Here is a 12,662-nt window from a genome sequence, read left to right as displayed (position 1 = left end):
AAAATATTGAAGAATACTATATAAACTTAGTTGATAAAACAGCAGCAGGGCTTGAGAGGATTGACTCAAATTTTGGAAACATAGATTTCATGAAGTCCATGAATTTGGATAGGAAAAAAATCTTACATCTTTATTTTCACAAACTCTAACTTAAATTGCCTTTAATTGGACATAGATAACAAATGTTATTCTTGAAAAAGAGTTCATAAGTTTCATGAGACTGCCAGAGGGGCTCCATGACTCCCAAATAGTTAGGAAACCTTAATATAAAAAAATCTCAACTAAGAAACATATCATCTTAAAAGAATCTACCATCTAATAGGGGAAGATAAAGCTCAAAAGAAAGCCAAAAAAACTGGAGGGAGGGTAGGAATAATTTGGAGGATGGAAAACTGGGGAAAGAATACATAGTGGAGAAGTCTCAAAGTAGTATGGTTAGAAAGGAAGGAGGTATTTCTTTCAGGAAAAAAAATAAATTACTGAAGACTAACTCATCAGGTTATATGCAGACCTAGATTGACCTGCAGTCCCCAAAGTTGAAGCTCTTCAAGATCGAATCTTTTGAAATTTACTCCTTGGTTATCTGCAAGTTGGTCCCTGTGACAAGGGAAGATAGAAGTCCTTGGGGCACTACAAATCCCCTTTCACTTCTTCCCATATACACATATACTTTATGCTGGGAAGCTGACCTATGGTAACCCCATATTTCCATATGATATGAGCAATTTTAGGCAAATTAACTCCTCAGTAATTTCCTGGGGAGACCTCTCTTCCCAACAAAGTGAAGTCCTTAAGACTTTTGCTCCAAAGCAAGAGCAAAGATTGTAGAACCTGGGAGTCAGGAAAATAGAGATAAGACAGGACAAAAAGCACTGGTCATAATTACTGAATATAGCAAAGAACTAAATAAAGAGCTATAAGAGTGATCCAAGGACAAAGACTTCTCAGACCAGACTACCATCCTTTCAGCAATATTACAGGGTATCCTGTCCCCCATCCTCTTCATGAAATAGCTATGTTAGAAGCATGTGCCTAGGGACTGAAATGAGTCAGCCGAGAGAATAAAAGACTTCATAAGAGAACAGCTGGTAGAGGTTCAATTACTTCTTCCCACAGATTTGTGATTTTTTTATTTTTGCCTGATTTTCCTTTTTTTTTTTTTTTCTTTTTACCATTTCTTTTATTTTCAAAATATGTTGACCCTTGCAAAATCTCGTGTTCCAAAATTTTCCCTCCACCCTCTCCCCTACAAGGAAAGTAATCTAATCTTTGTTATTAAACATGTTAAAAATTATCTATCTATATCTGTTTCTATACATATATATATACATATGTTAAATCCAATATATGTATATTTATTTATACATTTATCGTGCTGCACAAGAAAAATCAGATCAAAAAGGGGAAAAAATGAGAAAGAAAACAAAATACAAACAACAGAAAGAGTGAAAATATATGTTGTGATCCACACTCAGTTCCCACAGTCTTTTTTCTGTATGTAGATGGTTCTCTTCATTACAAGATCATTGGAAATGGCCTCAATCATCTCATTGTTGAAAAGAATCACAGGAAGACTATTCTTTAACCATAATTTGTTCATTCGGTATCTTAGCTTATGACTTTGGCTGTATTAGCATCTTGTTCTTGAACTAAATAACCTAGATACTTTTTAATAATATAAGAATATAGTTATCTTCTATAAATTTAAAGAAAATTAATCACTGGAGGTTTATTTTGCAGTTAAATAATCAAATTTCTTAATAAAGGAATAATCTTTATGAAGTTTAGTATGGTAGGAAGTCCATATCTAGAAATTGTTATTGTCCTTCAGGGATTTAAGTTTGAAATTATCTGGATTATTATTGCAATCATTTACCTCTTTTCATTATAAAATTCTTCCAGCCAGAATTTATAGTGTAATGGAAAGAGTGTTAGACTCAAAACCCAGAGAAGACATATATTAAAATCTCGCCTTCAATATTTTCTAATTTTGTGATCAAATGCAAACCATTTAACTTCTCTGAGCTTTTCTTTTCCTTCTCTGCAAAATGGAGGTATACCTTTAGTTATAACTTCACAAGATTGTTAGATCAGAAAAGAATATATATAAAATGCTTTGTACCCATCAAATATACCATAGTATAAATGTTCACTATTGTTTTTATCATCCTTTAAATTGATTCTTGCTTTAGGAAAACATTTATTTAATAATAGAATTTTATTTTTCCAAATACATACGAAGATAGTTTTTAACATTCACCTTTGCAAAACCTTGTGTTCCAAATTTTTCTCTCTCTCCTACCCTTGCCTCCATCCTCCCCAAGACAACAAACAATCAGATATAGGTTAAATGTGCACTTCTAAACATATTTCCTAAATATTCGTCATGCTGCACAAAAATCAAAATCAGATCAAAAGGGGGAAAAAAAAACACAAGAAAGAAGTGGGGGGAACAAGTAACAAAAAAAAGTACAAATACTGTGCTCTGAGTGACATTTTATGTACATAGTTCTCTCTCTGAATGTGGCTGGCACTTGCCTTCACAAATCTATTAAAATTGTCTTGGATCACTTCATTGTTGAAAAGAGCTAAATCGATTATAGTTGATCAACATAGGTTTTTATTGTATACATTGTTCTTTTAGTTCTCCTTACTTCACTCAGCATCAGTTCATGTAAGTCTTTCCAGGCTTTTCTGAAATCAGCCTGCTGATCATTTCTTTTAGAACAATAATATTCCATTGTATTTATATATCATAACTTATTCAGTCATTACCCAACTGATGGATATTCACTCAATTTAGGAAAATATTATTTGGTTTTTGGTAAACATTTCCACTCAAGTTCCTGTTCATTCCTTGTGAATTTTGCTTTAAAAAAAAAAAAAGTAAAATATGTTTATTCCTAGAACTTTAAGAAGTAGTTTTTCTATAGAGTTATAGTTTGTTCTAAGATAGCTTAGAAAACAAATAACATTTGTCAGTGTCTTTTTAAATAAAATTTGTCTGGCAGAATTTGCTTTTTTATTAAACTGATAATTTTTATAATTTCCTGAATTGTGTTTTATACACAGGCCTAAGAAGTTGACACTAAAAGGTTATAAGCAGTACTGGTGTACTTTTAAAGATACATCTATTTCTTGCTATAAAAATAAGGAGGAGTCCACTGGAACTCCTGCTCATCAAATGAATCTGAGAGGTAAGAAAATTTTCATTTACACTTGCCTAGATGTATATTTAATCTCTCACTTCTTTACCCTTGTTTTCTTTCACTTCTCTCTCACATATATCCACTAAAGTGTAAATTAAGAGCTGAAAGGGAAAGTAGAGGTCATTTAAGTTTAACCGTTTATTTTACACTTGAGTTTCTGAGGCTAGTAAATTAAGTGATTTGTTGAAGGCCACACAGGATAATTATTTTTTCTTCCTGAGTTTTCCTTTTCTGTTATCTTATAATTGTCAGGTGAAGATGTACTTGTTGAATGTTCAATTTTCATATATTATAAGTGTTTATCTAACAGTACACATGGCATATATCCTAACAAAATATATTTAACTATTGAGAGGCAAGAGGTGTGTATAGAGCTTTTTGCTTTGGGGGGAAGGGGGAGAGAAAGGGATAGTTTTCAATGAAAAACACCTGGCAAAATAAAATCAAAAAGGATGAAAAGCAGCAGCTAGTCCAATGGATAGAGTGATAGATTTGGAGTCAGGAAAAACTAAGGTCAGATCTTCCTCCGACACTTATTAGCTACTGGATTCTGGGCAAGTGTTTAACCTCCATTTGTTTCAGTTTACTTATCTATAAAAAAAGAGAATAATAGCACCTATTCCCAAAGTTGTTATAAAGATAAAATGAGATAAATATTCGAAAAGCATTTTGCAGACCTTAAAGGGCTATATGAATATTATTGTTATTAACATTATTATTAATTCCCCTGGTAATGTTTTTAATGTTTTATTTTGCAAAAAGAGGAAGGGAAAATTCTACATAAAAGTATTACTTCTTCAATTTTTGTTATTTTTTCAATGAAAAACATTTATCTTTTTTTTTTCAATTTCCACCTTCATCCTCTACAACAAAAAAAAGAAAAAACACTTATAATAAATATGCATAATCAAAACAAATTCCCATATTGGCCAGATATGTCCAAAAATTTGTGTCTCATTCTTCATGTTTAATCCATCGACTCTCCATTAAGACAGTGTAACATTCTCCATTATTAGTTTTCTGAAATCATGATAATGATTACATTGAACCAAAGAAGTGTTAAATATTTAGGGTTTTTAGATCTTCTGACTCTAAGGTCAGTGCTCTATGTACTGCACCATTTAGTTGTCCCAATACATTTGATCCATATATCACAGTTTCTTCATCCATTCCCCAATATATGAACAAACCCTCAATTTCCAGTCTTTTGACATAACAAAAAGAGCTGCTTATAAACATTGCATGTGTAAGTACCCCTTTCCATTTTCTTGTATTTTTTTGCATTATAGATTTAATAATGTATCTCTGGATCAGTGGTTTATACATAATTTAGTAACTTCTTTTGGCAAAGCTCCAAACTGCTTGAATTTGTATAATTTCATTAACAAATTAACCATTGTATTTTTATTTGGACTTGGTCCTATGTGTACCTCTTTCATTATACTTTTACATTTAGATGGACCTATGATTTCATTATAGTCTTCCCTCTACTAATATAGATCATGACTACCTAATGCATTCTCTTTCTTGCTAAATATTTATTGAAATTAATTGAATTTTATTGAATCCTAAAAGTTATCAAACTGTGCATACCCTTTGATCCAGCAGAGTCTCTACTGGGCTTATGTCCCAGGAAGATCTTAAAAGGGGGAAAGATGTGCAAAAACGTTTGTGACAGCCCTTTTTAATGTGGCAAGAAACTGGAAACTCTCCATCAATTGGAGAATGGCAGAATAAATTGTGGCATATGAATGTTATGGAATATTATTGTTCTATAAGAAATGACTAGCAGGATGATTTCAAAGAGGCTTGGAAAGACTTACATGAACTAATGCTAAGTGAAATGAGTAGAACCAGGAAATCATTATACATGACAACGAGAAGACTATACAATTATTAGTTCTGATAGATGTGGCTCTCTTCAACAATGAGATGATTCAAATCAGTTCCATTTGTTCAGTGATGAAGAGAGCCATCTACATCCAGACAGAGGATTGTGGGAACTGAGTTGTGGACCACAGCATAGCATTTTCACTCTTTCTGTTGATTGCTTGCATTTTGTTTTCTTTCTCAGGTTTTGTTTTTTTGTTTTGTTTTGTTTTGTTTTTCCTCTTCTTGATCCGCTTTTTCTTGTGCAGCAAGATAATGGTATAAATAAGTATACATATATTGGATTTAACATATATTTTAACATGTATTGGACTACTTGCCATCTAGGGAAGGGGGTGGAGGAAAGGAGGGGATAATTTGGAACAGAAGGTTTTGCAAGGGACAATATTGAAAAATTATCCATGCAAAATACCCATTTTGTAAATAAAAAGCTTTAATAAAAAACAAAACAAAAAAAGACTTTTAATGAATCCTATGTGATTTCTCATACTTTGGGGAGTAAGTTGTCCAGAGAATATTCAATCCTTTTTTGGTTATCTACCTCTGTGATAATGCTACTTCTTGTATGCAATTGCCCTTAGATAAATGTGCAGTCTGTTTATTCTTGGAAAAATTGTAATTCTTTAAGACAAGGTATTTCTTTATTTGCAGTCATTACCATATGAACAGGAGATTGGGTTGTCCTTAATGCTCAAAGAAGACCAAAGTGACATCACTATGTCAGGGTCAAGAACACAGTGTATCTAATAGTGGCTGATCTTGGAAGGTTTGAGCACACATAATTCATGTGAACATTAGGAGTGGAAATGTCTCTAAAGTTGCTCATTTCATATTTCTTTTGAGCTACTGCAATTTTGTTTTATAAGGTATTAGTAATAGGTTTTTGCAGAAGCAGGTATTTTGGGTTCATTGAAAGTCATACTGAAAAATTTCCCAAATCCCATATATCTCAATCTTATTTTCCTAGTGATTTTTGAATCCAGTTCATTTTTCTTTTTGCTGTTGTTTAAGTGCATAAAATTGCCCCAAAAATTTATTTTTCCATTGTGCATATCACTTTCATATCACTATGGATCACCCAAAGTCAGTTGAAAGGTCATCCAATACAATCTGTATTCAAAAGGCATAATCTATAATATACACAAGAAGTGGTCATCCATTCTTCATTGCTGACAGGGAATCTTCCATCTATCTATGCTGGCATGATCTAAGGAAAGGTTTACTACTTTTCTAGCCTGTGCTCTGGCCTGAGTACTGGCCTGAGTTTCTGTCCTGGAACTGTAAGGAGAGTGCTTGCTGTACTGTAGCTAAAAGCTCCTCACCTGAGGACTGCTATCTAGCATTGTGACCTGCATCAGAGTATGGGCAAAACAGCAGAATTTTGCCTCAGTGCTAGCAAAGAGACCCTTGTAATCTTCCATATTGTTGTGCAATCCCCTTCCTGTCTGGAACTGAAAACTCCAGAAGTTGCCACTGCTGATTTCATTGGTTCCCAAAGCCTGTTCCTGGCTTGTTGGCACTGGGACTATGTTGGCTTGGCTTGTGTTGAACTGTGGTCCACTCTCACACAGATGCAATACACTTTTCTTGCCAATCTTCTAAATTGTCTTTGAAATCTATTGACTGAGAGGTCTAGAAACCACCCCTACTACCACTGAGGTGGCAGTGATTCAGTTGCTCTGAGTTCCTAGTTTGCTAGGGCTGGGGTTATACTGGCATGGCTTAGACTGTTCTTCAATCTTATTCCGGTGTGACAGATCTTTCCTCCTGATCTTCTAAGTTGTCTTTGGCTGGAAAATTGCTTCACTCTGTCCTCTTTTTCTTTTTTTTGGTGCTGTTGCTCTAGAATTTGTTTAGAGGTTTAGAGAATTTGTTTATAGGGGGAGAGCTCAGGTGAGTCTTGGCTCCACCTCCATCACAAGTTCATTTTATCTTTCCTTATCTTATAGTTGCTAAATCTGTTCTTCATAATCCTTTTTAGTTTATCCCTCAGTTCTTTCTCAAACTGTCACTTCTTTTTAAAAATAGTATTTTTTTCCAATTACTTGTAAAGATAGTTTTCAACATTTATTTTTATAATTTCAGTTCCAGATTTTTCTCCTTGCCTCTCTTCTTCCCTCCCCCTAGACACCAAGCAATCTAATATAGGCTAAATATATGTGATCATGTTAAAAACATTTCCACATTAATCATATTGTGAAAGAAAAATCAGAACAAAAGGGGAAAATCATGACAAAGTAAAAAAAAAAAAAAAGGAAAATGTGCTCCAATCTGACTTCAGACTTCAGACTTCTTTCTCTGAAAGTGGATAGCATTTTTTCTATCATGACTTGAAATTTTCTTAGTTCATCTTATTTCTGAGAAGAGCTAAGGCATGGTTGATCATAGCACAATATTGCTGATACTGTATGTACTATTCTAATTCTGTTTTTTCACTTAGCATCAACTCATGTAAATCTTTCCATGTTTTTCTGAAATCTATCTGCTCACCATTTCTTTTAGCACAATATTATTGTTAACATTCATTTAGCCACGACTTGTACAGCCATTCCCCTTCATTTCTTCAATCTCCAATTCTTTGCCACAAAAAGGCCTTCTATAAATATTTTTGTATAATGTAGGTCCTTTTCCCTTCTTAATGATCTCTTTGGGATATAAACCTAACAGTGCTACAGCTGGATCATAGGATATGCAGAGTGTGATTTCCCTTTGAGCATAGTTCCAAATTAATTATTCCCCAGAATAGTTGGATCAGTTCACAGATCCACCAACCATGAACTCGTGTCCCCATTTTCTCACAAATTCTCCAATATTTATCATTTCCTTTTCTTTCATATTAGCTAATCTGATAGTGGTACTTCAGAGTTGTTTGAATTTGCATTTCTCTAATTAGTAGTGATTTACAGCATTTTTTCATATCATTTTATATATATAGCTTTAATTTCTTCATCTAAAAACTGTGTATTCAAACCAATGCAGACAAGATTAGAAGTTAAGCAGTAAACTGGGAAACACATTTTACATCCAAGGATTTTGATAAAGGCTTCATTTCTAAAATATATAGAGAACTGACTCAAATTTATAAGAATACAAGCCACTCTCTGATTGATCAATGGTCAAAGGATATGAACAGACAGTTTTTAGATGAAGAAATTAAAACCATTTTCTAGTCTTAAGAAAATAAATAAACTCTGCATACCCATTATGCCCTTTGATCCAGCAATGTCTCTCCTGGGCCTTTATCCCAAATAGATTATAAATAAGAGGAAAAGACCCACACATAAAAGCTACCTATTCATATCCTTTGACAATTTATCAATTGGGAAAACTTGTATTCTTATAAATTTAACTCCATTCTCTATATACTTTAGAAATGAAACCTTTTTGGGGTAGCTAGTTGGTGTAGTGGATAGAACACCAGCCCTGAAGTCAGGAGAACCTGAGTTCAAATTTGGCCTCAGACACTTAATAATTCCTGGCCTTGTGACCCTGGGCAAGTCACTTAACTCCAATTCCCTCAGCAAAACAAATAAAGAAAGAAATGAGACCTTTTTATAAGAAACACTGGCTCTAAAATTTGTTTCCCAGCTTTTTGCTTTCCTTCTAATCTTGGTTACATTGGTTTTGTTTGTACAAGTTTTTAATTTAATATAATCAAAATTATCCGTTTTGCATTTCATATTGTTTCCTATCTCTCCTTTGGTCATAAATTGTTTCCTTCCCCATAGATCTGATAGGCAAAATATTCCTTGCTCTCCTAATGTACTTATAGTATCATCCTTTAAGTCTATAACACATACTCATTTTGACCATATTTTGGTATATAGTATGAGATATTCATCTATGCCTTGTTTCTGCGATACTGTTTTTCAGTTTTCCCAGCAGTTATCAAATAGTTCTCACCCTAGAAGCTGGAATCTGAGTTTTTCAAAGAGTAGATTACTATATTTATTGACTATGGTGTATTGTATATCTAACCCATTCTACTATTCTTCTCTTTCTTAACCAGAAACAACTAGTTTTGATGATTGCCTCATTATAATACAGTTTCAGATCTGCTACAACTAGATCAGAGCTTCTTCTTCTTCTTTTTAATAGGTTTTTATTTACAAGATATATGCATGGGTAATTTTTCAGCATTGACAGTTGCAAAACCTTTTGTTCCAACCTTTCCCCTCCTTCCCCTTCCCCTTCCCCCAAATGGCAGGTTGACCAATACGTGTTAAATATGTTAAAGTATAAATTAAGTACAATATATGTATACATGTCCATACAGTTATTTTGCTGTACAAAAAGAATCAGACTTTGAAATAGTGTACAATTAGCCTGTGAAGGAAATCACAAATGCAGATGAACAAAAATAGAGGGATTGGGAATTATATGTTCATAGTCATCTCCCAGAATCCTTTCACTGGGTGTAGATGATTTATCATTACTCTATTGGAACTGTTGTTTTTCTCATTGTTGAAGAGGACCACGTCCATCAGAATTGATCAACATAAAGTATTGTTGTTGAAGTATATAATGTAGATTAGAGTTTAAACATTTTCTATTCACAACCTATTTTTTCATGAGAAATTTTTACATGACCCTCAGGTATTTAGGTATATAAAATTGGCATACAATTAAAACATTTACTGTTAGTACATCATAACATCACAACTGCTAGATTGAGTTAAAAGATCTCATATATGATTGCAAACCACAATTTTAAGGGAGCTAAACCACATTCATTAAAATTTTTTTTTCCATTAATTTCCTCGTTCTTTCAGATATTTTTTTTTTCTGGCTCTGTGAAATTCTTTTTTAGTAATCTAATTGGTAGAGTACTAAAGAAATAAATTAATTTGAGCAGTTGATGTTTTTCCAGTTGTTTAGATCTGACTTTTCTTGTTTGAAGTGTTTTGTAATTGTTTTTAAGAGTTTTGGGGTTTGTCTTAGTAGTAAATGCCTAAATATTTTATATTGTCTACAATTATTTTAAATGGAATTTCTTTCTTTTGCTGCTGGGTTTTGTTAATTATTTCAAGTAGCTTTTTAGTTGAGTCATCATCTGTAGAGAGTAATACTTTTATTTATTCATTGCTTAGTTCAATTCCTTTAATTTCTTTTTCTTCTCTTCTGCTAAAGCTAAGATTTCTAGTGCTGTATTGAATAATATTAATGATAATGGTCACATTTCCCCTTGATCTTATTGGGAAGATTTCTAGCTTATCCTCATTACAGATAATGTAACGCTGATAGCTTTAGATAAATACTACATATCATTGTACAGAAAGTTTCATGTATTCCTGTGTAATCTTTTGTTTTCATTAGAAATGGATATTGTATTTTGCCAAGCTTTTTCTGCATCTGTTGAAATAATAATATGATTTCTGTTTCTAATATTGAACTAATCTGCATTCCTGATATAAATCCTACTTGATATAATGTATTATTTTGATGATAATCTGTAATGTCTTTGCTAACTTTTTATTTAAAATGTTTGTATCAATATTCTTTAGGTACATTAGTCTATAGGTTTGTTTTTTTTCCTCTCTCTTGGCTCTTCCTGGTTTAGGCATTAGCACTATATTTAGTAAAAATAATTTGGTTGGATTCTTTCTTTACATATTTTTCAAAATTGTATTGGAATTGATTTTTTAATGCTTGATAGAATTTGTTTGGCCCTAGAAATTTTTTCTTATTAAGTAGTAATCGTTGATGACTTATCAAATATTTTTTGCTAAAATGGGATTAAATATTTTATTTTCTCTTCTGTCAATCCGGGCAGTTTATATTTTTATAAATATTCATTACAGTTAAAATGTCAGATTTATTGGCACTGGGCAAGATGTTTCTTTAATTTTTTTCTTCATTTGTGGTGATAATTTGGTTTTCTTATTTCTTTTTTAGAATTAAATCAACCAAAGATTTATCTACCTATGGATTTTTTTTTTTTTTTCATAAAACCAGCTCTTAGTTAAATTTTCTCACTTTTAGTTTTATTAATCTTTCCTTTGATTTTCAGAGTACCTAATTTGGAACTTAAGGTTTAATTTGTTCTTTTTCTGTTTTTATTTTTTATTTTTTTTTAAGTTTCATGCCCCAATCCATTGGTCTCCTTTTTCTCTATTTTATTCATGTAAGCATTTAGAGAGATAAAATTTCCCCTAAGAACTGCTTTGTCTGCATGCCATAAATTTTGGTATGTTGTCTCATTATTGTTATTCTCTTGGATGAAATTGGCAATTGTTTCTATGATTTTGTTCTATCCACTTTCTTTAGAATTAGATTATTTAGTTTCCAATTAACTAACTTCATGATCTGAAAAAGATACATTATGAGGTCTTTTTCTTTTTTTTGCCATCATACATAGTCAGTTTTTCTTTTAAGTGATATGTACTGAGAAAAATGTATATTCCTTTTGTATACATATTCATTTTTTCCCAAGATCTGTCATCTGATTTTTCTAAAATTCTGTTTAAATCCTTAACTTCTTTTTCATTTTGTGGTTAGATATATTCTAAAAGGGGAAAATTGAAGTCCTCTACTAATATTATCTCTTCCTGTCACTCAATTTCTTTCCTAAGAATTGGGATATTATACCACTTGGTGCATATATGTTTAGTATTGATATTACTTCATCACTGTCTATGGTACCTTTTAGCAAGATGTAGTTTCCTTCCTTGTCTTTTAATTAGATCTATTTTTGCTTTTGCTTTTGTCTGAAACCAGACCCTACTCTGGCTTTTTTTGTACTTTGGCTGAAGCATAATATATTTTGCTCCAGCTTTTAACTTTTAGTCTGTGTGTGTCTCTGCTTCACATGTTTTTTTGGTAAAACATATTGTAGGATTCCAGTTTTCAATCCTCTGTATTACCTATTTCTGTTTTATAGAAGAGTTCATCCTATTCACTTTCATAGTTATTATTACTTGTATATTTCCCTTTAATCCTATTTCCCTGCAAAGTTTATAATTTTCTCTCTCCTTTCACTTCTTCCTTTCCCAAAGTTGAGCTAATCATTAGTGAGTTCAATATTATACTCTTTGAATTGCATTTGAATCTTTTACGTTCTTTGTCCTGTTGTCATTCAAGTACTAACTTAGAATTACTCCAACCTCCTACTTCCTATTCCTTGTCACCTGATACTGAATGATGGCTTAATCTATCACCATACTGAATATATCCACTACAAATTTGTTAGATAATTTCAATTGGCCCTTCAGCAAGACATTGGTATATACTCTCTATTCTCTGTTTTACTTCTTGAAATACCTTAACATCTTTCCCCTTTTGAATTTTTTTTTTTACTACAACCCTTTGATGACTCCTTAGCTAAGCTAATTTCCCCACTTAAACCTTTCACCTCCTGTCTTCTGTATCTCTAATCTTCAGTTGCTTCCCATCTACTGCCTCAATTTTCAACAATTCCCTCCCATCATTAATACTTTTAACTGATTCCCACAAGCTTTTTTCATTAGAATGTTACTTCCATTTGGGCAGTCAAGATCTGTGTTCAAATTCAGCCTTAACTACTTAGTTGAAACTTACTTAACCTTTTTTCCTCCTTCAGTTTCT

General features: G+C 32.3%; 1 protein-coding gene across 4 annotated transcripts in view; it reads left to right on the top strand.

Annotated features, from left to right (window-relative positions):
- The window catches only part of FERMT2 (FERM domain containing kindlin 2), a 107,577-nt gene that overhangs the window by 81,186 nt on the left and 13,729 nt on the right, over positions 1-12,662 (top strand). For all 4 annotated transcript variants that reach the window (XM_074290563.1, XM_074290561.1, XM_074290560.1 and 1 more), the window contains one exon: positions 3,073-3,197. In XM_074290563.1, the coding sequence (XP_074146664.1) occupies positions 3,073-3,197 (125 nt within the window). The remainder of the gene's footprint in view (positions 1-3,072; positions 3,198-12,662) is intronic.

The sequence above is a fragment of the Sminthopsis crassicaudata genome, chromosome 2 (assembly GCF_048593235.1).
Source record: "Sminthopsis crassicaudata isolate SCR6 chromosome 2, ASM4859323v1, whole genome shotgun sequence".
In the NCBI taxonomy this organism is placed as follows: Eukaryota; Metazoa; Chordata; class Mammalia; order Dasyuromorphia; family Dasyuridae; genus Sminthopsis; species Sminthopsis crassicaudata.
This window is presented reverse-complemented; position numbering and strand designations above follow the sequence as displayed.